We start from the raw sequence: 21842 nt of genomic DNA, 5'->3' as shown, positions 1-21842 counted from the left end.
AGGAGCAGCTCGCAGGAGGCCACTCACAGATGCACCCAGCAGAGGGGGGCAGCTCCCTCAGCTGCTTTGTCCAGCTGCAGGGCAGGATGGGCCATTTTGGCCCCTCCCACAGATCCAAGGCCAGGTGAGACTCCTGTGATCATCTAGTCTGACCCCCTGTATAGCACAGGCCTGGGAACTGCCCCAGCATTACCTCCTGTCCCTGTCCCCAGGAATGTTCTCCAGCCCCCCAAGCTAGTTTCCAGAAGGGACCCAGATTCTCAGTTCTCTGCTGCTTCCCCCCCTGCCATGATGTGTGACCCAGGGACCCCTCCTCCCGGAGAGCAGCCCTTGGCGTGAATGTTCCCTGCATTTCAGAGAGCAGGTGGGGGGGGGGGCAATGTAATATCCCCAGCAGGGGCACTGCCTGGGGGTCCCAGGAAGCTCCTGGCCCATTTCTACCTCTTCCTCTTCCTAGCCACCTGGCATTGTTTCCACACCCGTGTGGCTGCAGGTGCTGGGGAGATTAATTTCCTGGGAAGGGGGAGGTGTTTTGCTCCCAGTGGGGACGTTTGTTAGTAACTACCTGTGGCTTCCAGCCCCCCACGCCTCCCCTTGGAGCACCTGCGCAACCAGCTGCTGCTGGGTCCTGCCTGCCCAGAGCTCCCTACGGAGAACCTTGCCCTGGGCACAGCTGCAACGTGAGGGGCTGGAGCAGCGGGGCAGGGTGATGGCATGTGCTCTTGGCCCAAGCCCCACCCTTTATGCCACTCTCTGAGTCCTGTTGAGCCGACTGGCGCGGCCCTCCGTCTGCTGGCACCTGCTGCCAGAGAAATACCTTTGATGGCACTTGTGGTCCTCGAATGGGGCAGCGGCTTCCCGTGTTACAGACTGCGGGTCCCCAGGGCACGGGGTGGCCCAGCCCAGGGCTCCCCAGCACCTTGGGGCGAGTCAGAGGGGGCTCTTGGTGCTGAACCATCAGACTGGGGGTTGCCTTAGACGCAGGCTGCTGCCCAGGCAGCCCATGGTGCAGGGTGGGGATTCCTTCCCACGCCCTTTGGACACCCGAACGTCTCCCCGCTCCTGCCTGTTTACTGGCTGCTTGGTGATAAGGGCTGAACGTAGCCTGGGCTGAGGCGGGCTGGGAAGGGGCAAAGGGCGCCCCCGCCCGAGAAGCGGATCCCAGGGAGGACACCCAGGTGGCCCCTGCACTAGGGCCGGGGGGTGTGAGGCCTGGCCTCCCAGACACGTATCCAGCAGGGTCACAGCGGAGCCGGGCCCCTGGGGAAATCTTGCTCTTAACATGGTGCCTTAATAAGAGCTGGAGCCTTGGGCATCCAGCCCCCCAGCCCCCATACGCCCCTTGGGCCGTGTGCGCTGTGCCCCCGGGGGTGCCACACATCCGCTGCCTCTGCCTCGCGCTGCCGTGTGCCGCGGTCACGGTGTCTTCGGGTCCTTGACACTGATGTTCTTCCCTCTCCCCCCAGGCTCCCAAAGATCCCCCCACAAGGGGCTGCCAGCGTGTTCCTGGGGACCCCGCCCCTGGCCCATCGGCCCCCTGGGCACAGAGCCAGGGGCTGGAGCTGGAAAGGCCTGTGCAGCTGAACTGAAGCTGGGAGGCCCAGGGACGGTGTCAGGGGACGGGTCAGGCCAGCGCTTGGCAGGAGACTCATTCCCGGAGGCGGGACCCAGCCGCCGGGGGACCAGATCGCCCTTTGTGTCCAGACCCGCTGCATGGAGAAGGACTCTGCCCAGCCCCTCGGCTGCCTGCCCCGGCTGCCTGGCCTGTCATCGGGGCAGGTGGGGGAGCTGCCCCTGCCTATTCTGTCTGTAGAGCAGGTGATCAATAACCGGTACCCGGCTTCTGCCACAGGGCCAGGGGGGCTCCATGGGGAGGAGGATTCAGGGCCATCACAGGGGGCAGGTGAGCAGGGTGACGGTGACTGGGGGTCCCGGAGGGCTCTGGACTCCCTGGAGCAGCATTGCAGGCAGGCTGCTGGGGGCTGAAGGGGCGCAGGGGGCTCAAACAAACTAAGGGCCACAAGGCGCCATTCCAGCTCCTCCCGCCACTTGCCAGGGGTTATCCCAAGGCCCCATGGACGCTGCAGCTGGGTGGGCTGAGGTGCAGTCAGCCCTTGGGGGGATCGATCAGCCAGACCTGCACATCCCCATGGTCACCAGGCTCTGGGTTTACCGGGCTCTTGAACTGGCAGTGTGCTGTGAGGGTGCTTGTGGCACCCTCGATGCCGTCAGGGAGCTGGAGGCATTGGCACTGGGGAGGGCATTGTCAGGGCTGTGGGGATGGGGTTGCTGGGGAGGCAGCCCACCGGGAGAGTATGGGGTGGGGTAGTTATCGATTGTCATGTAGTGCCACCATTAGGGTTCAGAGTGAACATCCGCTGAGGTCAATGAGGCAGCTTCCTCCCCTCAGAGCCTTTGCCCAGGCTGGAGGGTCGGCTGCCCATCCAGTGGGGCTAGCGATGGGATTTCACGGAGCTCTCAGGGCCCTGACAGGAGCTATTTAGCCCACGAACAAGGCTGCTGCCCTGCCAGGGAACCTGGCGGCCAGGCACTGCCCCCTGCCAGCCTGTCCAGCGGGCCCTGTTGATCCTGGTGGCTTTGCAGTTCCTGGTCCCGGACTCTCCCATTCCCCCCCGTCAGGGTGTCCCACTGCTGGCCAGGCTGGGGGGGGCGCAGGGCTCTCTGCACTCGCTGTCCCCCAAATAACACAGTCCTAGACAGTGGCTGGCCCCATTTCCACGCCCACCGGGCCCCCCACTCCCTCCTGCCTGTTCTGCAGCCCGTCTTCCGCTCCAGAGGAGCTGCACAATCCCCCCTTGTCCCTGGAAGTAGGTCGCTGGGGAGGCCAGCCCGTGAGTCCCCCTGGCCGGCTCAGAGCGGCAGCGCGGGGTGAGCTCTGGGGCTCTGCAGCACCGGGGGAGGGGGCCCTTAGCCCCTGCCACAGGGCAGGTCCCCTGCTCTGGGGGGGGGGGGGGCACCCAGACAGCAGGATGTGAGTGTGGACGGGCCGGGATCCTGGGGTAAGACTCCCAAGCGGGGGCAGAATCGCCCCTTGGCCCAGCCCCACCCACCAGTGCCTCTGTCCATCCTCGCACGAGGCCCAGGTGAGCCTGTGAGTGAGCCAGTGCTGTGCCCGCCCAGGAATGAAGTAACCCCAGGGACCGGGCAGGGTCCCCACCCGGGCTACAGACGAGGACGGAGGGGCAGGGACACCCCCCCCCCCCCCCCCGAGGCTGCACGGCGAGGCAGAGATGACAAGAGGACCCAGGAGTCCTGGCTCCCAGGCCCAGGCGTTAGGTGCTGCATCTGACTCCTGGCGGCCAAGGCCGGAGAGGAGCATGAGATCCTGTCATCCGACCTGTCGCGCCCAGGCCCCCTCCCAGCCGCACTCCTGGGCTCTGGGCTCCGCTCGGCGCTGCTGCCTGGCCCCAGCTCCGCGTGAGTGCTGGGTCGCCCCGAGCTGCCACGGGGCAGGGCCTGCGTGGGGCTGTAGTGCCAATGTGCCCAGCTACCCGGCCTGCCCAGGGAAGTCCCTGGGAGCCAGAGCTGGATGGCAGCGCTGTGGGGCAGCTGCTGGGTGCCCAGCGGGGGGGAGCTGGGGAGACAGGCACTGGAAGCAGGGGCCCAGCATGACAGAGCTGTGGGGTGGATCCCCCCAAGCCCCATAGGGGGGAGCAGAGAGAGCTCCTGATGTATTCTGCCCCACGGAGCCGCCCTGCCCAGAGTGGGGGGGGGGGAAGAAGCTCCAGGAAGAAGGAAGGTGAGAGGCTTTCTGACCCGCTAATTGCAGTTAATGATTGATCAGCCCAATTACGCAGGAGCCAAAGGTCTGCTGTGGTCTCAGAGCCGCGGCGCCAGGCAGGGAGTGGGCAGCATCCCTGAGCGAGCCCACGGCGCAGGTAGGGGGCATGGGGCAGAGCCGCTCACCGGCTCCTGGCCTGGCCGCACTCGAGTTCCTGCCCGCGGCAGGGCCGTGCGCTGGGCTGGGGGAGCCGAGGTGGCTGGGCCGGGCGGGTGCGTCATGGGAAGCCCGGGTGCCCGGGGCACCATTCTCCCTGCCATGCCTCGTGCAGGGCCTGAGCGAGGGGGTTCCCACCCTACCCAGGCCAGCAGGCCGCGGCCCTGCCCTCGCACAGAGAGTCCCGCTCTTTAGCGTGACTGCTCTCCCGTTGCCCTATGCCCAGCCAGGCCTCACCTGGGAGCCACCCCTATGGACAGGCCTCCCCGGCACGCGCCTGCCCTGCGAGCAGCTGGGCCCAGCCCCACGCCCTGAGGGAGGGGCAGCAGGACCTTCCGGGCCTGGCGGGGCAGCGCTCGGGGCTGCAGGCTCCGCGCGGGGGGAGACAGAGGCACGATCTCCTCTCGCTCAGATGCTGGGAGTGTGGGCAGGATTGGGGCCCTGCCTGCTTGCTCCAGGGGACGGGCTTTGCCCAGCACCATGAGTGTTGCCTGTGGCCCTGGGGGAGCAGGGTGTTCTGGGCATTGGAGAGCCAGCGGCCGTGGGGTCCCCAGCCCCCTCCAGATACCCATCCCCTGGCCTCACTCGGCCCCCTCCGGGCGCATGCCGGCCCCGGGGCTCTGGCGGGTGAACTTCCAGGGGGTTGGGCTCGGGGCGGCCCGGCAGCTGCAGTTCAGCCCTTGCGGCTAGGAGCGGCTGTTCCAGGGGGGGTCGAGGGGGGGTGAGAGGAGCTGGGAGCCCTCGCTGAAGCTGTCTCCCCCCCGGTGCGCTGGCAGGTCCCCTTGGCAGGATGGCCTGGCGCCTGCTGCTGCTGCTGCCTCTGTTCTCGGTGGCGGGTAAGGATTTCCTCCTGGCCGGCGGGCAGTGGGGGGCCTGGCGTACGGGGTGCAGACGGAGTGGGTGGGGCAGGGGGCTGGGGAGCTTGGAGACCTGGAGCAGCTGCCCATCCTGGGAACTGAGCGCCCTCCTGCGGGCAGGGGCCAGGCACGAATCCCGAAGGGCCCAGGCTGGCCACTACAGCTGCCTAGGACCCCGCGGCGTGCCAGGGACACGGCAGCTCACCGGTGCCGGCCGCGGGGCTGGGCAGAGTCCCGGTGGCAGGGCGAGGGTGGCTCTGACGGGCTCGGCGCAGGGCAAACGTCTCCGTTGCAGTTTCAGGGAACACGGCCCCCAGCTTCACCATGACCATCGTCCAAGTGGCCGAGGACCTGCCCGTGGGTGAGTGCGGGGGCGGGGCGGGGCGACACACGGATTCAGACCCGGGTTTCGACCATTAGATCATCGAGGTTGAGCCCAGGCTGCCAGCCACCCCCCAGCCCCACCTGCCTGGGGCCCAGGCTCCTGCCTGGCTTGGGACATGCTGCTCTCAGGAGACAGCGAATCCACCCCTGCCCTGGGCTTGTTCCAACGGGTAATTGCCTGCCCTGGGAAAAGCTGGGCCTTATTTCTCACTGGGACATGCCGGGGATCCACCAGACCAACGCTGCGCCCCCGCCTTCAGAACGGTCTCCAGGCAGGATCTTCAGGGAGCCACACACCCCCGAGGGGGCTCACGCGTCCTCCAGGGCGGGCCCCGCGGCCTCACCACCTCCCTAGACTGGACCTCTGGGCTCCAGCCCCCAGCTCCCCCTGCGAGCGCTGCCCAGCGAGTCCAGCTGAGACAGACCCCGGGAGAGACATGTCCCCTCCGCAGGGGTCAGCGCCCCTCGCCCAGCGCGGCAGCGACGCTCACAGGCCGGCACAGACACCAGGGTGATCAGGCAGCGGGCACCGCACAGGGCGTCCTTAGGGGAGTCCCAAGAGAGGCAGGAGAGAGCACGGCCCGTCCTGGCCAGCCCGGAGCCCAGCCAGGCTGCATGGACCCCCGGGCAGGGGCCGTGTCTGTCTGACCTGCTGGGTCAGATCCCAGCTGAGAGCCCCGGCTCCTCCCTGCAGCCAGTGCTTGTCCTCCCCGCCGTCCTTTGTTCTCCAGCTGGGATCTGGGCCCTTGCTGCACGGCCCATGGCCCTGGCCCTGCCCCAACCATAACGGCCTCTCCCCTTGCCTTCCCCCCCCCCCCCCCCCAGGAGCTAACGCCTTTAATCTGACGGCGACGGATGCTGACAATGACCGGTTGCTCTACGGCATGAGCGGGCAGGATGCCTACTACTTCTCCGTCAACGCTGCCACGGGCGAGGTGCTGCTGGCTGCCTCCCTGGACCGCGAGGTGAGGGGCCGGTGTGGGCTGGGGCTGCTGGCCACCGAGACGCTAGAGCCCAGAGCCAGGGCAGCTGGTGACGTTCAGGGGCCGTCACAGCCCCTGTGGCCCTCATGAAGCCCAGATGGCCACCTCGCCTGCTCCCTGGGGACCCCCCGGGCAGTGCCAGGGACTCCCACCCCTGCTCTCGGGAGGTGGGCCAGGCCCCCAGATCCTGAAGGGGAGCAGACGTCTTTGGCAGGTGAGGCTGAAGCAGCGGGAGCCTCCCCCGGGGAAGGGCAGCTCCCTGCTGGAGCCCCGGGCCACTCCCCAGCTTCTGCCCCCCACGCGGGGTGGGGGAGGGAGCCCTGGGCCGGGGCAGGGGCTGACTGGACTTGCCAGGAGTTGAGGTGCTGGTGCTGCAGCCCCGCCCCAGCAAAGGGAGCAGAGGTGAGAGGTGTCACTGCTCCGGTCCCGCTGCCATTCCCTGGCCCCTACAGAACTGCTTCCCCCGCCGGGGGAGCGGGACCAGGGGGCAGGTCGCGTCGGTCGCCCAACGAGCTGCATCGGGAGTTCATGTAAAACTGGGGGTGTCAGAAGGCGTGGGGGAGGGGGCTGGTGGATCCCCCGGGGAAATAACCCCCCCCTTGTGTTTCCTTCCAGACGAAAGCCAGACTCAGCGTCATAGTCACAGTGACGGACCAGATCAACACCCAGGTGAGGGAGGGGGCGGGGGGCTGGCGTGAGGTGCCAGGTTGAGGGGAGTGGGGCGAGTGGGGGGCTGGCAGGGGCCAGGCGTGGGGCAGGTGTGGGGTGGGGCAGCAGGCATGCGTGCGGCTGTGCGGGGAGTGGGCAGGGGGCTCTGCCGCCCCCAACGCTGGCAGCTCTTTGGGGAGGGACGTGGCAGTGGCTGGTCCAGACGGGCCGAGTCCTGTCCTGGCACCAGCTGGTGATTCGTGGTGGACCCTGTGGGGCTGGATCCGCGCTGGGCTAGAGCCTGGCACCGCGGCCCCGGAGCAGAGCCCATCTCGGCTGGGCCGCGGCCCCGGCCCCTCTCCCTGAGCCGGTGCGTGTGCTCCTGCAGGTCACCGGGAAGCTCACCATCTTCGTGGACGACCGGAACGACAACCCGCCCATCTTCCAGAAACAGCCCTACACCGCCGACGTCCCGGAGGTACCGGGCCCAGCCAGGCCTTCTCTGAGCCCCGCCGGGAATCGGGGCCCGCTCACGGCCTGCCAGCCTGCCGTGGGGCAGCACCGCAGAGCCGGTCCCTGCTTTCCCTTGGCCATCCCAAGCCGCAGCAGGGGGGGTGGGGGGGGCTGTCACAGACCCGCCGCCCCAGGGTCGGGCACGGCGGGGGGCGCGTAGCACACGCTGGCCACAGGGTCCATTCGCCCGCCCCGGGCACTGCTGCCAGCCCCCGTGGAGAAGAGCCACGGCTGCAGGAGCCCAGGGAGCGCAAGGCCCCGGACGCCCCCCGAGCTGCTGCTGGGCGTGGCGCAGCTCTGCCCGTCGGGGGGAGCCCGGAGGCTGCCGTGGGCAGGGCGAACGGGGTGCCCAGGGCTGTGTGCCAGCTTCCTGGCTGCCAGGCCAGTCCACGCCTTGTCCTGTGTTTCAGAGCTCGCCCAGGGGCGCCTTCATCTTCGCGGTGCTGGCCACGGACCAGGACTTGGGCGTCGCGGCCCGCGTGCAGTATGCGGTCGTGGCGGTGAGTGACCTGGCCACGGCCTCTGCCGGGCCTGGGGCGGGCGGGCCGGTTTCGCTGGCTGGCGGCTAGTGGCCGAGCGTGGTGTAGGCAGGATGGGGTGTGGGCACCAGCGCCTCCCCCCCCCCGGCGCTAGGCCACGGGCAGGGCTGTCCCCAGGAGCTGCAGCGGGACGTCCCGCTGAGAGCTGGAGCGCGGGACCCAGTGGGGGTTTCCCACTCCTCCTGCCCCAGGCACTTCAGTGGGGCAAGAGGGGGTGGGGGACAGGGCCCTGCTTCCAGCCCAGCGTGGGTGGGTGGGGGCAGGGGAGCCTGGCAATGGGGGGGATGAGGGTCAGGCCAGAGACCTCCCCCACCACCGGCCGATGGCATCCACTGACAACAAGCCCCCGCTCTTGCCACCCGCCCCCCCCGGGCAGCAGCTGGGCCTGGCGCCCCCCAGCACGGATGTCTGCCCCCATCCCCCCAGCCCCCAGGGCAATTCTGGGTCACGGGGTGGGGGCCGCCTGGGGGGAGGGCAGGGGCACCAAGGGGGTTCTAGGAGCTGAGAGCAGCAGGCCTGGGGAAGCAGGGCCGCGGCGGGGGGGGGAGGGGCGGCATGTGGCGTGGGGGGGGCGACTCCCCTGCTTTTGAGGGTCCCTATTCACATGGAGGGCGCTCGAGGCCTGGCTTTGCACTCAGGTGCCAGCTGAACACGCAGCCCCCCCGAGCTGTCCGCCTGGTTCTCCCCCCCCGCAGGTGACCCCCGACGACATCAAGAATCACCAGCTGTTCTACGTCCTGCCCAACGGGACGGTCGTGCTGAACGGCTCCCTGAGCTACAACAACCAGAGCACCTACTACCAGATCAAGATCAACGCCACGGTGGGGCAGCCCGCGGGGGGAAGGGGCAGAGATGGGGGGGCAGGGCATTGGGGGGGCTGCTGGCGCTGGGATCTCACAGGGTCTCTGCCCCCCAGGACGGCGGGGGCCAGCCCACGGGGGATGGGGGTGAAGGAGCACAGATGGGGGGGCAGAGGCATTGAGGGAGCTGCTGGCACTGGGATCTCACAGGGTCTCTGCCCCCCAGGACGGCGGGGGCCAGCTGGACGGGGCATTCGTCCAGCAGAGCTCCGTCGCCTTCCTGTCCGTCAACGTCCTGGACCAGCCCGACCTGGCCCCGCAGTTCCTGAACGAACCCTACGTGGCATGGGTGCCCGAGAACTGCCCCCTGGTAAGGGGCACCTGCCATGCCCTCCTGCCCAATGCCCGCCCTCCGGCCCCGCACCCCATGGTGCTCAGGCAGCAGTCACGGGGTGCCCCCGCTGGAGCGGGCTGTATGCCAGGAGCCCCCCCGGGGCTGCCCTTGATTGGCAGGTGTCAGCAGCTCTTGTCTGCCCAGCATACCCTGGGGCAGAGCACGCTGGGGGGAGCTGGGGGTGTCGGCGAGGGTCCCGTTGCCTGGGTGCCTGTGGGGCCGCAACGCCTCCTCCCCACCCCACTCCCAGGGGGCAGGGGCCCGGGCTCTCACGCTGGCCCCCTTCGGGGTGCCCCCACCAGGCGGTCCTGTGCTGAGCAGTGACCCCCTGACACTCCCGGAGACCCCCTGCCCCTGGGCGATCCAGCCCGGGCCCCTGGGGCATGCCAGGGCAGAGGGGGTCCGAATCTCCCTGCCGAGTGCTGGGGACCCCGGGCAGCGCTGGCTGTGGGCAGGGGGTGAGCTGGGCAGAGGACGACGGTGGCAGCGAAGCTGGCATGTGGGGAGGCCTCCAGGGGGGTGACGCCCCCGCCCCCACAGGGTCCCACCCTCACTGGGCTCCTCGTTCCAGGGGACCCCGGTGCTGACCGTGTCTGCCATCGACAGAGACAAGGGCGTGAACTTCGCCGTCAACTACAGCCTCACCGGTGAGTGACGCTGGGGGGGGCGGGGGGCACGGGGCTCCCTTCAGCTCCCTCTCTGGGGCACCCCTGCCACTTGGAGCCGGGTCCAACACGTGTGGGAATTCGGGGTGCAGGGTGGGGGTGCATTCGGGGGGAAGCTGGGGCACCGGGGCAGCACCCCAAGTGACTGAGGTTGGGGTGTGGGGGGAGCTGGGGCAGTCGCCCAGGGGCTGAGGATGGGGTGTGGGGGGATGGCAGACGCCCTGCTGCTGGGCATGGGGAGAGGCAGGGGGCCGTTAGGGGGTTCCTAGGTTCACTTGCACCCACAGAAACATGGACCCGAGGGTGGAGAACCAGGCAAGGGCACCCGTTGCCCAGGCTGGGGCGAGGGTAGGCCCGGGTGGGAGGTTTGCAGAACCTGCCCCACACTGGCCCCCCAGCAGCATCTCCTGCCCCCGGGCTGGGCCCAGCTCCCTGCTCCGGGCGTTGTGACCTGGCGCGCGGTCACAGCATCCCCCCTCCGTCATGCCAGGGGCAGCCGGGCCAAACCCCAGCGTGTCAGGTCACAGGGAGCCGGGCCCAGCCCGGGGGGACGGAGGGTGCTGCTGCGGGGGGGTGGCGCCTGCTCAGAAACTCAGCGGGCTCCAGCCGCCCCGGGGGAAGGTCCCTGAGCGCTGGGGCCACGTTTCCCAGGGGCTGTGGCCGGTCCCTGCCAGCGACTGCCCCCATGCCCCATGCCCGCGCCTGCTGGCTTTCCCCCTTCCGTGGCCAGCGTGGCCAGCGGGCACCCAGCCCTCAGCTCTCCTCTGCCCTCATCCCTAGATGCCAGCGTGCCCTTTGCCATCAACCTCACCACGGGCACCATCACGGTGAGCCGCGCCCTGGACAGGGAGCAGCTGCTCAGCGAGGAGGTGCTGCTGACGGTGCTGGTGAGTAGGGCAGACACGGCAGCCCCTGGCCCCCCGCCTGACCCTGCTCCATCTCCTGCCCCGCCTGACCCAGCCCCTCCGTGCCGCCCCCAGGCGCAAGAGGAGCAGCTGGACATCTACAACCAGGTGGCGCAGGCCAGCGCCACGGTGACCATCCAGGTGACCGACGTCAACGACAACACGCCCCAGTTCTACGCGTGCGAGCTCCCCTCCTGCGACTTCACCGCCAGCCCCCAGAGCAACTTCTCGGCCTCTCTGGAGGAGCATTCCTCCGCCAGGGTGCCCATGGGCGGCCTCCGCATCGTGGCCCATGACCCTGACAAGGTGAGCACTGCTGGGCTGCCTCCTGCCCCTGCGGCTGGGCGCCCGCCTCCCTGGGGGGCGGGAACGAGGGGCCTCAGCCGAGCCAAGCCGGGGCAGGGAAGCCCGGGGCTGCGGCGGGTTTGGGGGGCGTCAGGGAAGCCTGGGGTCTGCGGGCTCTGGAATCGCTGGCGTGGAGCAGGCCCCCAGCTGCTGGGTTTCTCGCCCTCCTCTCTCCCGGGCAGGGCGTCAACGGCACCTTCGAGCTGCGCCTGCAGGGCCCGGATGCCACCTCCTTCTCCGTCTCCCCCGCGAGGATCACGGGCACAGGGGCAGTGCAGGTCCTGGTGAAGGATCCCAGCACCGTGGATTACGAGCGGGTTCGTGTGATGACTGTGGAGGTGAGAGCCCCGGGGGGTGCCGGGGGACAGGCCCCAAGCAGGGGCGTCCTTTCAGATAGGGGGGGCCACCTTTAACCATCATTCCAGGGGCCCCTTAGGGGCCTGCAAACTCTAGGTTTTGCAGCAGATAATGCTTGGCTCACAGGAGCACAGTGCTGAATTCCTATATAAAGAAAGACAATTAAATGAACACGAGACCCGCTCACCTCATCCTGCCGCGGGCCGACATCTCGTTTCAAGTCGCTGGAGGGACTCTGCTTCGGTTTAAACGTTAATGTCTCTTCTGACTTGGTCACAAACTCTTGGCTACAACGACTGGAACGACGGTAGGACAATGGAGATGGCTCTCTAGCATTGACGCTACTTTCTGCACGTGACCAAGCTCGGAAGAGATCCCTTTGCTTTTAGAAGCATCCTTCTAGGGCGAGGCCCCGTGAGTTTATGCTGCACCTGCCTGAGGTTACAGGGGTGATACCATGCTACGAATAATAGACGAGAAACTGACTTTAAACGGGAAGGAAACTCGCTGTCAGTGTTGCCAACCCCGAATGGTCAAAACTCGAGAGTCAGACTGGCTTAAAAATCCTGAGAAGATGTGAACATACGAGCTGTGGCGGTCTTTGTATTGTGTATTTGCCTTCTGCTTTTTGAGCCTTTTGGGGGCAGTGGGGGCCACATTTTGAAGCTTTCTCCACAGCCACAAGTGCTAGAAAAGTACTTTTCCTTATGCCCGCATCCTTGACGACATTCCCACCTGGAAGCCACGCGGCCCGGCTGCAGGGCAGCCGCGTCCCGCTGGGCTGGGCTGGCGGGGAGCTGCCACCTCGCCCCTCTGCTCCAACGGCGAGGGCGCCTCTGCAGCGGGGGAACCAGCCCCACTCCTTGGGCCAGCCGGGCACCCAGCGCGGGCGGGGCAGCTCCAGCCCCAGACCTGGGCTGAGCCGGGGGCAGCCCCACGGATGGCTCGTGGGCTCAGGAGGGCGAGGGGCTGGGTTGGGGCAGCCGTGGTCCCTTCCTGCAGGTTTCGGGGTAACACGGACCCGCCCCTGTCCCGCAGATCGTTGCCAACGACACCGGGAATGCCCTGAACTGCTGCTCCGTCGCCACGGTGACCATCCAGCTGCTGGACACCAACGACCACAGCCCGGTGTTCGCGCAGAGCGTCTACAAGCTGCGGGTGCTGGAGAACAGCCCGGCCGGCACCCCCCTCTCCAGCAACATCACGGTGAGCGGGGCGCCGGCGGGCCAGCGGTGCGCTGGGGCCTCCTTGCAGGAGCTCTGCTGGAGGGGGGGGGGGTGAGGCAGGCATTTTGGGGCCCTAGCTCGGACTGCCCGCCTCCCCCCCCGCCAGCAACCGTCTCTTCCAACGGCCCCTTCTGGCTTTTGCAGGCCACTGACCCCGACAGCGGCGACTTCGGCAGGATCTCCTACCAGCTGCTGCCCGAGAGCATGTGTGTAACCCTCCCCCCGCACCCCTCCCTGCCTCGGGGGGGCCTGGCCGGGCTGCCGGGGGGGATGGTGGGCTTGTGCCCCGGTAACGGGCGCATCCGTCTGTCCGCCCTGCAGCCTGGACGTCTTTGCGGTCAACGCCACCAGCGGGCAGGTGCTGGTGCGCAACGGCAGCTGGCTGGACCGCGAGAGCCGCTCGGTCTATTACGCCACCCTGCAGGCCGTGGACGGGGGGAACCTGACCGGCTCCACGCTCCTGGAGATCACCCTGGACGACGCCAACGACAACGCCCCGCTCGTCAGCGGCGCCTACAACGTCTTCGTCAGCGAGGGGCAGGACGTCAGCGTCCAGATCCAGGTCGGGCTGACACCTCCCCCGGCACCGTCCGGCAGGGCCGGCTAACGAGCCTGCTGCAACTGGGGGGATGCTGGAGCCTTTCCTGGGGCTGTGGGGAGCCCCCTGCCTTGCCCCCCGGGGCCGTCTTTTGCCCATGGCACGGCCTGCCCACTGGAGGCCAAGGTGGGTCACGGGCTCCCTGGCTCCGGAACAGCGCCAGGGCAGGCAGGAGGGCGCCAGGGTCCCGGGGACGAGGTGCCGGGAGCTCCTGGGCAAGAAGGGGCCAGGCTGGGCATAGCCAGCCAGGTCACCACGGAGTCCCTGCCCGGGTCTGTGGGGCGGGGGGGCTGTCTGCCCCCGTGCTCTGTGTGCTGGGGGGCCCCGCGCCCGGCCCTGATCTCTCCGCCTGCCTCGTCCCCAGGCCTTTGACAACGACGAGCCCGGCACCAACAACAGCCACCTGCACTTCCAGCTGGAGCCCGGGCCCTTCAGCGCCAACTTCACCATCCAGCCGGAGGCGGGGGTGCTGCGCAGCCGGGGGCCGCTGGACCTCGAGGCCCTCGACCGGGCGCTGCAGGGGAAAGTGGTGGTGACGGTGCGGGTGCAGGACCTGGGCGTCCCGCCGCTCAGCACCCTCGTCAATGTCACCGTCACCGTGGAGGTAGGCGGGCTCGGGGCTTCCGGCCGTGGGGGGGCAGGCGTGGGGGGGGGCTCTGGGCTGTGCTGGGGGGCAGGCGTGGGACAGGGCTCTGGGCTGTGCTGGGGGGTGGAAGGAATCCTGGATCTTTCCCCGAGGGGAAGGGGAGCTGTGCAGTTTTGGTGCCGGTTGGCGTCGGCGCTAGGCAGGGAGCTGCGCTGCCTTCTCCCAGCCCCAGGCCGGGCTGCAGGCACAGCACCCCCGTGTCTGCCCCTCGCCCGGCGGGTGCCATGCGTGTGTCCGTGCCAGTGGCTTGTGCTTCTCTCCGCAGGATGTGAACGACAACGCACCCGTGTTCCTCCAGGATTCCTACAACTTCTCTGTGCGGGAGGGGCTGGCAGGTAGGGGGCTCCCGGCGGCAGGGCAGGGGCAGTGCTGCTGGGGGGTGTGGGGCGCTGTCAGTCCCAGGGCAGCACTGCTGGGGGGTGTGGGGCGCTGTCAGTCCCGGGGCGGCGCTGACCCATCTCCCGTCCCCAGGCGCCTTCGTGGGCAGCGTGGAGGCGGAGGACGCAGACCAGACCGAGGTGCATCACCGCATCTCCTTCCAGCTGGTCAGCGGCGGGGGCTCGGGCAGCTTCCTGCTGCGCTCCGTTCGGCTGGGCCCGGGGCACTACCAGGGCAACCTGTCCCTGGACCCGGACGTGGCTCTGGACTACGAGCGGCTCCGCCCGGCGCTCTTCATCCTGACGGTGCAGGCGGAGAACACGGGCAGCGGGGACGCGCTCAACGTGGTGCCCACCACGGTGCGGGTGCAGGTGCTGGACGTGAACGACGAGCCGCCCAGCCTGGCCCCGGACTCGCCGCAGGACCTGAGCGTGGCCGAGGACACCCCGCCGGGGCTGCTCGCCACGCTGCAGGCCTCCGACCCGGACACCGACCACTCGCTGCGCTTCCAGGAGCTGGCCGTGGCCTGTCACAAGGGCGCGGCTGACGCGGGCCGGCTGTGCCAGGGCTGGTTCTACCTGGCGCCCAACGGCTCGGTGTTCGTGAACAGCTCGCAGATGGACTACGAGCAGTGCGACCTGGTGACCATCACCCTGCGCGTGGAGGACACGCGCACCGAGGAGGGCAGCCCCTACAGCAGCAACGGTGGGACCGGCCCAGCCTCGCCCCGCGACCTGGCCTCCCCCCTCCCCATGCGCCAGACACTGGCTGTCCCAGCCCCTCCCAGCAGGCAGTGCTGTGGGGAGTGGGGCAGGAACCCTGACGGTGGGGGGCGACCCCGGCTACCCCGGCCCCGGCAGTGGGGATCTGTGCATGGGGGGGATGCAGGTTGGAAGGTCCTGTGGGAAGAGGCGGGGGGATGCGCCTGGTGTCTGGTGGGGGCGCCCGGGCTGTGTGACGGGGGCTGTCGCTTCTGTGTCTTTTGCAGAAACGCTGCGAATCCTGATCGGTGACGTGAACGACAACGCGCCGGAGTTCCTGCCCATCAAGGACACCTTCGGTGAGAGGGCGGGGGCGGCTCTGCCGTGGGTCACAGGCCGGCATTGCCCCTGTGATCAGGGCGTCTCCTAGGCGTGGCGGCAGAGGCCCGCGCTTTGGGAGCAGGATCAGGGCACGGTCCCGGCAGCGGGGCCGGGAGCCTGGGGTTGGAGCACGACGTGGGGGCGCTGGTTCCCTTTAGCTCATCCTGCCCCGGGGCCGGAGCCGGAGCGCCGCACTGGAGCCGTGCGGTGGCAAGGAGCATCGTCAGCCCGGGAGGTGCCTGGGTTTTGCCCAGCTCAGGGCTGCGTGGGCAGCTGGCAGAATGGGCGCCAGCGGAGCGGCGGCCGGTGGCGGCTGCCAGCCTGCCCTGTGCTGCTGTGAGCCAAGCCGGACGCTGGCCGCGACCGAGCCGTCTCCCTGTCTCCTTTGCAGTCGTGGTCCCTGAGGTCGCCCCCGTGGATCTGCCGGTGGCTGTGGTCAAGGTGAGGAGGCTGCGGGTCTGTGCGGGTCCAGGGGAGCTGCGCCCGGGGGGCTGGAGGGGGTGCAGCCCGGAGCAGGGGGCTGTGCCGGCGGGGCTGTGACCTCCCCGGTCTCCTGCCGCAGGCCAGGGACAGTGACACGGGGCTGCAGGGAATGATCACCTTTGCCATCGCCGAGGTCGCCTTCCTCCAGGACAACGGGCCCAACCAGACCCTCAGCAGCGTCTTCAAAGTGGCGACGGCGCCCGAGGGGGACCTCTACGTCGGCAGCATCCAGTAACGCTGGGGCGAGCGGGCCGGGGCGATGCTGGGAGGGCGGGCAGAGGGGCCGGAGCAGGCAGCAGGCTGCCCTGCCCGCTGGCTGGTGGGGGAGTGAGTGGAGCGTGTGGCACACTTGGCACTCGGCCCGTGGGGTGGGATCCCTGAGCATGAGCCGTGGCACTGCCGGGGGCGCTGGCTGCCCCATTGCCCAGACGGATGCCAAGTGGTGCCTCTGGGGACAGCCGGGAGATCCCCGTTCCTGCCTCCCCGCTGGCCTGGCTCCTCCTTCGAGTGCAGCACGGGGGCCGTGGGTGCGGTGACCCGTGGTGTCAGGGCGTACATGAGTACCCCAGGCCGGCTCGCCCAGGGCAGCACTGCGCCCCGCGCTGCGGGAGCCCAGCCTCGGCCGGGGGCTGTCGGAGGAGCATGGGCCTTCTCCCCCCAGTGCAGCATCAGCATCGCCTGCCCCTAGGGGAGGGAGACAGAGCAGTGGGTGGCGCAGGGCTGGGAATCATGGCATTGGCTTGGGGAAGCCTGCCGGTGCTGATGGGCCTGGGGGCAGTGGGCGGGGAGGGAGCTGGGCCTGGGGGCAGTGGGGCGGGGAGGGAGCTGGGCCTGGGGGGCGTCTAACACCTGCTGTCCTGCTAGAGTTGCAAGCAACCTGGACGGCTCCTCCAAGGGCCGCTACCAGGTGACGGTGGAGGCCAAGGACGGGGGGACGCCGCCGCTCAGCTCGCGGGCTGTGCTGGACGTGAGTACGCTCCCGCCCACGTCTCCGCTGCACGGGCGCTGCGCCCGCGCCCAGCCTGGCTCACCCCCTGCTCTCTGCCCCCCCCCTGCAGATCTTCACTGTGGACCAGAGCTACCGGATCCGGCTGGTGTTCTCGGCCCCGGTCAGTGAGGTGCAGGACAACACGGACAAGATCAAAGCGTAAGGGCGCCCTGGGCGCGGGGCACAGATGGGCCACGGCAGCCGGCAGGGCTGCGGTTTCCTACCCGGCGTCTGCCCGGTCACCACGGCCAGGTTCACGGCCCGGCCAGCCGTCTGCACCCGTGCGTGTGGTGGTGCAGCGTGCGTGTGCAGACGACACAGCCGTGTGCCCCCCAGGGACAAAGGTGCCCGTGACCACGTGGCAGGCTCAGTGCCCACCTCTCACCCCCCCCGCTATGCCAGTCCTACCTTCCCGTCAGCTGAGCCCTGCAGCTCCACTCCCCCTTGCTGCCCCGGCACGGTGCTGCTGGCCGGTGGAGAAGGGTCCCCAGAGGCACCCGTGCCCGGGTGGCCTCCCGCTCGGGCTCAGCTTGGACCCAGGACGTTTCAGGGGGGACCCAGATGCGCCCACCTGGCTCCAGCACGTGAGCTGTGGCGCCCCAAGGAGACAGGCTTTAAACCCTCCCCTCGCGGGCACTGGGGTGGGTAGTCAGCCGGCGACCGGCCCGGCCCCTGGGGCTGTGGGCATGAGGCACGGCCCACGTGCCAGGCTCCCCCTTCCCTGCTCGTTCCAGGGCCCTGACGATGGCGACGAAGACGACGGTCTACGTGGCAGCGATCCAGTCTGCGGTGGACGCCCCGCAGGCCAAGTCGCCCAGGTGCCTGAGGTGCTGGGAGCGGGCAGGGCCCCAAGGCCGGCCGGGGGTGGCTGGGGCCGTGGGGCAGGATCCTGGGCAAGCTGGTGACGACAAGGGCGGGGGAAGCCCTGGTGCTTGGCCGGTAGCTGCTGGCTCACGAGTGGCTGCAGTTAGGGTGTGGGGGGTGCCGGGCTGGGGGGTGCCTGGTGCGCGTGGGTGCTACGGCAGGGCCGGGGGTCCCGGGCGCTGGGTGGCGCCGCCGGGCTGTGGCTCTGGGGCTGACATCGACGCACTCCCAGTTCACGTGCGGCCTCTCGCGTCCTGCAGGGCCCAGGCGAAGTCGGCGATGGAGGCGTACTTCGTGTACAGCAACGGGACGGCCCTGGGCGCGAACCAGCTCAGCATGTGAGTGGGGCTAGCTGGCAGGGGTCCCGGCAGAGGGCCACCTGAGGGGGTGCCGCCGGGGGGGCCTGGCAGAGGGGTGCCTAGGCGGGTGCTGTGTGGGGGTGCCAGGCAGATGGCTGCTGGGGGGTGCTGTGGGTGGATGGGGGGTGCTGTAGGTGGATGGGGGTGCTGTGGGCAGGTGGGGGGCCGGACAGAGGGCCGCTGGGGCAGCAAGGCTGGGGCCTCAGGTCTGGGTTGTGTCTTTGACAGCCTGGTCCAGAGCCACCAGCAGGCCCTGACGGAGCTGCTCCAGCTGGGACTCACCATCATCGTGAGTGTGCGACGCAGGCGTGGCCCGGCTCGGCTCAGGCTCCTCCGGCCGGGGGTGGGGTGGGCGCGCGCGACTGGCGGACGTGGGAGCCGGCCAGGCTGGGAAGGTGCTGTCAGCTCCTGGTGAAGGGCGGGATGTGGGGCAAGCTGCCCCCTTGGGGCCGTGGCTGCTCTGGGGCTGGAGAGGGCACCTGGGCCGGGCAGTGCAGAGCCTGGCGACAGCTGGCGGTGCCCGGGCCCGGGGAGGGGCTTGCCCAGGGGTGTCTGCGTGCTGCAGGCTGGGGAACGGGGCTCGGCGGGAGCTGGACTGCACGCGGCTGGCGCAGAGTTCCTGGCACAGAGAAGGGGCAGCGGAGGGGGGCTCGCCCGGCATGGCTGCCCTGGGACAGAAGGGTCCCTCTAGCAGGGCGACCCCCCCACCCCGGGCACCCCAGCGATGGCCGGGGGGGGCAGGGAGCAGCCAGGCCTGTGGGTGGCGCAGCCTGAGCCGCGGGGGGTGCGGGCGCTGGGCGTGGGCTGACCTGTCTGTGCCCAGGGCCCCGGGGCGGTGGCGGAGCCCAGCAAGGAGAACCAGCTGATCGGGGTCATCGCGGGGCTGGCCGGGGGCCTGGTGCTGCTGCTCCTCGTCATGATCCTGGCCTTGGTGGCCACCAGCAGGAGGTAGGGGAGCCCCCGCTCACTCAGCCCCCCTCGCCCAGCCCCCCCCCACCCAGCCCCCGGCCACGCCTCTCCCGCCCGCGCACGTCCCCCCACACCAGCTGCTGCTGCCCGCCCCTGCTAGGGGCCAGCCCGTGCCCGAGTCCTGACCCCGCCAGCGCTGCCCTCCGCCCCGTGCCCGTCTCACCCCTGCCCGCCGGGCTGTTTTGCAGCTACAGGAGGAAGCTGAAGGCCACGAAAGCCCTGAAGGCGGCGTCCACGCTGACGGCCGGCGCAGTGCAGCAAGGGCCGGCCATCCCCGGGACAAACAAGTACAACGCCGAGGGGTGAGCAGGGGCCCTGGGCCTGCCCCGCCGGCCAGCGGGAGGGAGGGAGGGAGGGGAGCTGAGCGCGCCCCCAGAGCTGCCCGGGTGGCACGAGGGCCGTAGGGCACCCACCCCGGGCACTGGGGCTGCAGGGTGGCTGGGCGGCTCCTGACGGCGGTGGCTGGGGTGTGACAGGGTGACCTGCCCCGGCCCCGCACCATCCGTGGTACCCGCCAGAGGCGTGCGGGAAGCAGGGAGGGGGTGGCTGTGCTGTGGGTATCGTTCCTGGGCCCAGAGCTGCCTCCACCCCACGGGCTGACTCCAGTAGGGCACCCAGGGCCACGTTCCCAAAGGGTAAAGGGGGCCTGACAGTGGGTGACTGGCCTCTGGCTGCATGTGCCCCGGCTCCAGCACTCGGCGCGCAGCTGAGCTGAGCCCAGCGGGGCGGTTGGCAGCACATCAGGGGTCGCCGTGGGTCAGGGGTCGCCGGGGTCAGGAGGTCACTGTGGGTTGGGGGTCGCTGTGGGTCAGGAGGTCACTGTGGGTTGGGGGTCGCTGTGGGTCGGGGGGTCGCTGTGTTGTGCAGGTTGTGGTTGTGGTGGCTGTGGTTGTGTTGCTCACCCCAGGCTGTTCTCCCTCCAGGGCCAACCCCATCCTCAATCTCGTCCTGGACCCACCTGCTGACCTGGGCTTTGACGAGGACGCCTCTTCTGACTCCAACAGGTGGGACGGGATCTTGCCCTTGGGGGGGGTCGGGCTCTGGCACCCCCAGCCCCCATGGGGCCAAGCCAGGGGAAGTCCCCCTGTGCCCTCAGTGTCCCCTCCACCCCCCTCTGCCCGGACAGCGAGCGTGGCTGTCCCGACCCCGCGGGGCCCTGGATAATCTGTGCTGCTCCCTTTCCCGCAGCATGAACTCGCTGGACGAGAACACGGTGGACGACCCAGCGGAGGGCAGCCCCATCGCCCCAGCGCTGCAGGTGAGTGAGCAAACGCGCCCTGGCAGGGCCCTGGGGGCCGCGTGCTCAGCCCACGGGACGCCCGCTGGGGCCGTGCAGTCAGCGTATTCGCGTTAGCGCTGTGCTCTCCTGCCGCCCGACTGGCAGACACCGGGTCTGCCTCCACCATGCCCGGTGCCCGGCCTGAAGGCCGTGGGCAGGGCAGCTCCCTGGCTTTGGCGCCCACGTTGTTTCCTGGCCGGCTGTGTGTGGCGGGGCCGTCGCTCCGTGCTGCGGGTTCCCCAGGGCGGGGGGGCAGCCGGGCACCACGTGCAAACGACCTCCGGGGGTCCCCAGCTGTGTTTGGGGCCCAGCCGCCCTCCGACACGGGGCTGCTGGGTGCGGACGGGACCCCAGGGGGCTAGGCCAGGCAGCCAGGCTGCGGGGGAGAGACGGGGAACCCCCCCCGGGGCCTGGCCCGGCCGCGCACTCGGAGGTGGGCTCCCCGCAGTGCAGCCGCTCAGGACGCTAACGAGCCTGGGTCGTTGCGAGGGCCGTGACCACGTCCTGTCCCCGGCCAGTGCCGGCAGGTGGGTGGGCTGTTCTGCTGGGTGCGCTGCGGCCCGCCTGCCCTGACACGCTCCCTCTGACTCTCCGTGCCAGCGGGGCCGGCCGGGGACGCTGGAGCAGCCAGGCAGCCGGGAGGAGCCCCTGGCAGCCGCCCTGCAGGATCACCGCCCCAATCCGGCCAGCCAGCCGAGAGACCCCAGCGTAACCTTCACCTTCAGCAACCCCTGCCTGGACACCACAGACCTGTGAGAGGCCCCAGCTGGTGCTGGGGAGGAGCAGCCACGGCGTGGTGGGACTCACGGGGCAGCTCTGGGCGGAGAGCTGCCCATACCCGCCGCCTCTGTAACCGCCACATCCCTGCCAATAAACCGGCCCAGCCTGGGGCCGGCAGGCATCGCCCCAGGACTGGCTAAATCCCCTCAGCCTGGCTCGGTCCGGTCTGGGCCCTCGCTCCTGCCGGGGACTGCACAGGGCTGGGCCGTGGGGAGTGGGGCCAGGAGCTGGGGCTGGCCTGGGCAGGGGCGGCGCTGTGGTTTGTGCAGGTTCCTGCCCTGAGGAGCTGCCTAGTCCGGTCCCAGGCAGTGCCCGGGGCTGGGGGGAGGGGACAGCAGAACGAGGCACAGGCCAGGAACTGGAGCCTGCTGGGTCCTGGCAGCCTCCTGGGCTGGTGCTCCAGGGTGGTGTGATGGGGTGGGGAGGGGGCGGCCCTGCCATGAGCTGGCCAGACTCTTCCCTCTGCACTTGGCCCCCTGTGGCCCTCAGATGCCGCAGCCCACTCTCCTGGGGTTGCGGCCCAAACTGCCCCCCACATCACACTGCAAGGAAGGGGGTGCGGACACCCCGGGGCGTCCAATGTGGGGAGGGGTGCACAAAAGCGTTGCAGGGGGCTGGGCGGGGCATGCAGGGGGGGCTGGCAAGGGGCGCATGGGGAGCCCCAGGCACTGTGCACAGCCGGCTAAGAGCATTTTCAGTCCAAATGCGTCAGAGCCGGCGTCACCCAGAGGCCCCCGGCTCTGCACCGCACCCCAGGGCAGCGGGAAGCTTTTCTCCCGGGGCGGCCGAGCCCAGAGTGGGGATGAGGCCACCCCTGCCAAGCGCCTCTGCGGCAGAGCCCC

The 21842-nt window shown here is 69.7% G+C and overlaps 1 protein-coding gene and 1 long non-coding RNA gene across 2 annotated transcripts; both read left to right on the top strand.

Annotated features, from left to right (window-relative positions):
• Positions 1-237: 237 nt before the first annotated feature.
• On the top strand, positions 238-1880 carry LOC137144409 (uncharacterized). Its single transcript, XR_010917394.1, has 2 exons — positions 238-364; positions 1467-1880. It is a non-coding gene; the product is annotated as an uncharacterized lncRNA (long non-coding RNA).
• A 2868-nt stretch (positions 1881-4748) lies between these two features.
• CDHR2 (cadherin related family member 2) lies at positions 4749-21308 on the top strand. Its single transcript, XM_067535631.1, has 31 exons — positions 4749-4794; positions 5111-5176; positions 6025-6164; positions 6798-6851; positions 7219-7308; positions 7754-7843; positions 8578-8703; positions 8909-9052; positions 9648-9723; positions 10522-10628; positions 10722-10952; positions 11174-11329; positions 12387-12554; positions 12719-12780; positions 12896-13136; positions 13537-13776; positions 14084-14153; positions 14290-14901; positions 15185-15256; positions 15670-15719; positions 15841-15992; positions 16626-16728; positions 16820-16908; positions 17484-17567; positions 17874-17951; positions 18201-18261; positions 18796-18920; positions 19130-19243; positions 19865-19945; positions 20130-20199; positions 20821-21308. Exons 1-31 carry the CDS (start codon positions 4749-4751, stop codon positions 20974-20976), a joined length of 3954 nt encoding a protein of 1317 aa, XP_067391732.1. The 3' UTR covers positions 20977-21308.
• Positions 21309-21842: the final 534 nt, after the last annotated feature.

This window comes from Emydura macquarii, unplaced genomic scaffold (assembly GCF_026122565.2).
Source record: "Emydura macquarii macquarii isolate MOO-44397 ecotype Brisbane River unplaced genomic scaffold, CSIRO-AGI_Emac_v2 contig_378, whole genome shotgun sequence".
Lineage (NCBI taxonomy): Eukaryota > Metazoa > Chordata > Testudines > Chelidae > Emydura > Emydura macquarii.
The sequence above is the reverse complement of the archived record's forward strand: the minus strand, read 5'-3'. Positions and strand labels throughout refer to the sequence as shown.

Excerpts from the sequence above, each read along its gene's own strand:
- CDHR2 (XM_067535631.1), top strand. The coding sequence starts at position 4,749 with ATGGCCTGGCGCCTGCTGCTGCTGCTGCCTCTGTTCTCGGTGGCGG. Across the intron at positions 9,053-9,647 it reads TGCCCGAGAACTGCCCCCTG|GGGACCCCGGTGCTGACCGT; the intron begins GTAAGGGGCACC and ends TCCTCGTTCCAG. Across the intron at positions 13,137-13,536 it reads ACGTCAGCGTCCAGATCCAG|GCCTTTGACAACGACGAGCC; the intron begins GTCGGGCTGACA and ends CCTCGTCCCCAG.